The 2,006-nt window shown below is 42.4% G+C and overlaps 1 protein-coding gene across 1 annotated transcript; it reads left to right on the top strand.

Moving 5' to 3' along the window:
• Positions 1 to 934: 934 nt before the first annotated feature.
• On the top strand, positions 935 to 2,006 carry LOC107484575 (2-hydroxyisoflavanone dehydratase-like). Its single transcript, XM_016105128.3, has one exon. It carries the CDS (start codon positions 1,020 to 1,022, stop codon positions 1,932 to 1,934), a length of 915 nt encoding a protein of 304 aa, XP_015960614.1. The 5' UTR covers positions 935 to 1,019; the 3' UTR covers positions 1,935 to 2,006.

Here is a 2,006-nt window from a genome sequence, read left to right on the forward strand (position 1 = left end):
ACCTACAGAATCATAAACTACTAACGAAAATATTAACTAGAATCGAACCACATCTTAGTCACTTGATTGGATTCAAAATAATAATCAATTTTGTGCTGGTTCAATTGACAATCTGAACTTGAATTATTCATTATTTTTAACGAGATAACTGATAATGGAGGAGAAGAAAAAAAAGGAAGGAGGAAAAGAAATTCCAATGAGAAGAAGAATGTGCAGCAAGACAAAGAAGAAAAACGTGCAGTAATGACAAAAAAATGTGTAGGCGTGAATATAAATGACTTGTATAGACTTATATTAAAAAATAACTTGTATGAAGAGAAAAATACTTTAATTTTTATATATAAGTATTTTATACAACTTTTTTTATAATATAAAAATTAAACTACTTTTAATTTATTTATTGATGCGGAATTTATTTATTTTTTTACCTCATATCAATAACAAAATGCTTAAACAAATATGATACCTATAATATTCGACCGGATTTAACATATATTATAGGAAGCATTTCAAGTGCATCGAAAATACCGGTGTACCAATTATTTTAACCGTTGATCTAAATTATAAAAAATATATATAATATATATTAATTAAATGAGTAATGCTAGGGGGACAGCAACTTTTGTGATTGTTAGCTATCAACTAACCATCAATGATAATTTGATGGTGTGAGATTGGTATGAGATTTCATCCAATGGCTTATCTTTCTCTGCTGATTACATGCTGGCCAAAATTCAATAGAATTGCTGGCCCCTAGACTTTCCCTAATTAAAATCAACGTTAAAACAACTGGTGCACCGATGCTTCGGTGCACTTGAAATGTTTCCTATATTATATTCCCAAACATTTTCACTTTCCAATTTCATAAAGAAAGGGGGATTGATTAGGTTGGTTAGGTGAACCCATTGATTATTAATATAAGTGAACTCTTCCGTCCATCATTCTCTCTTTCTCTCTCACACACAAACACACACTCTCTCTCTCTCTCTCTCTCGCTCTCTGCACTGCAACAAACAACAATGGCAACTAGCACACAAGAAAAAGAGTTAAAACACGAGTTCAACTTCTTCCGCGTCTACAAAGACGGCACCGTCGAGCTCCTCCGTCCTCCACCAACAATCATTCCTCCCTTCGACGACCCCAACACCGGCCTCCGCACCAAAGACGCCGTCGTCACCGCCAACCCACCCCTCTCCGCTCGCCTTTTCCTCCCAAAAACCACCAAACCCAACACCAAACTCCCCGTCTTCCTCTTCTTCCATGGCAGCGGCTTCTGCGCCAGGTCCGCCTTCACTCCGGAATACCACAACCACGTTGCCGCAATCGCCAACGAAGCCAACGTACTCGCTGTCTCTGTAGAGTACGCCAAGTTTCCGCTTCGGCCATTGCCCGCATGCTACTACGACGCCTGGAGCAGCCTCCAGTGGGTCGCGTCGCACGCGGGCGGGACGGGGCCGGAATCCTGGCTAAACGAACACGCCGATTTGCATCGTGTTTTCGTAGCTGGGAACAGCGCCGGCGGTAACCTTACCCATTGGGCAGTTAGCCAAGTGGGAAAAATAGGGTTAGCGCCGGGTGTGAGGATTGCGGGGGCGATCCTCGTCCATCCTTTCTTCGGAGGCATAGGGGACGACAGTCAGTGGCTATACATGTGTCCGGAAAACGAGGGGCCGGAGGATCCGAGGCTGAAGCCGGCGGCGGAGGATTTAAGGAGGCTTGGATGTGAGAGGGTGTTGGTGTGTGTGGCGGAGAAGGATCCATTGCTGGTTGCCGGAGAGAAGTACGTTGAGGCGCTGAAGAAGAGTGGTTGGAGTGGGAGTGTTGAGCTTGTTGTGAATTTGGGTTTGGGACATTGCAACCATGTTTATGAGCCAGACGAAGACAATGCTCGTGAGGTTTTACGAAAGATTGCATCTTTCATCAATCAACAATAAAGCGCAGTTAGCTGTTCTTCATTTCTCGTAACATACACATGAGAAATGAGATTCTTGGAATGCTAATGTATG

The sequence above is a fragment of the Arachis duranensis genome, chromosome 4, assembly GCF_000817695.3.
Source record: "Arachis duranensis cultivar V14167 chromosome 4, aradu.V14167.gnm2.J7QH, whole genome shotgun sequence".
Lineage (NCBI taxonomy): Eukaryota > Viridiplantae > Streptophyta > Magnoliopsida > Fabales > Fabaceae > Arachis > Arachis duranensis.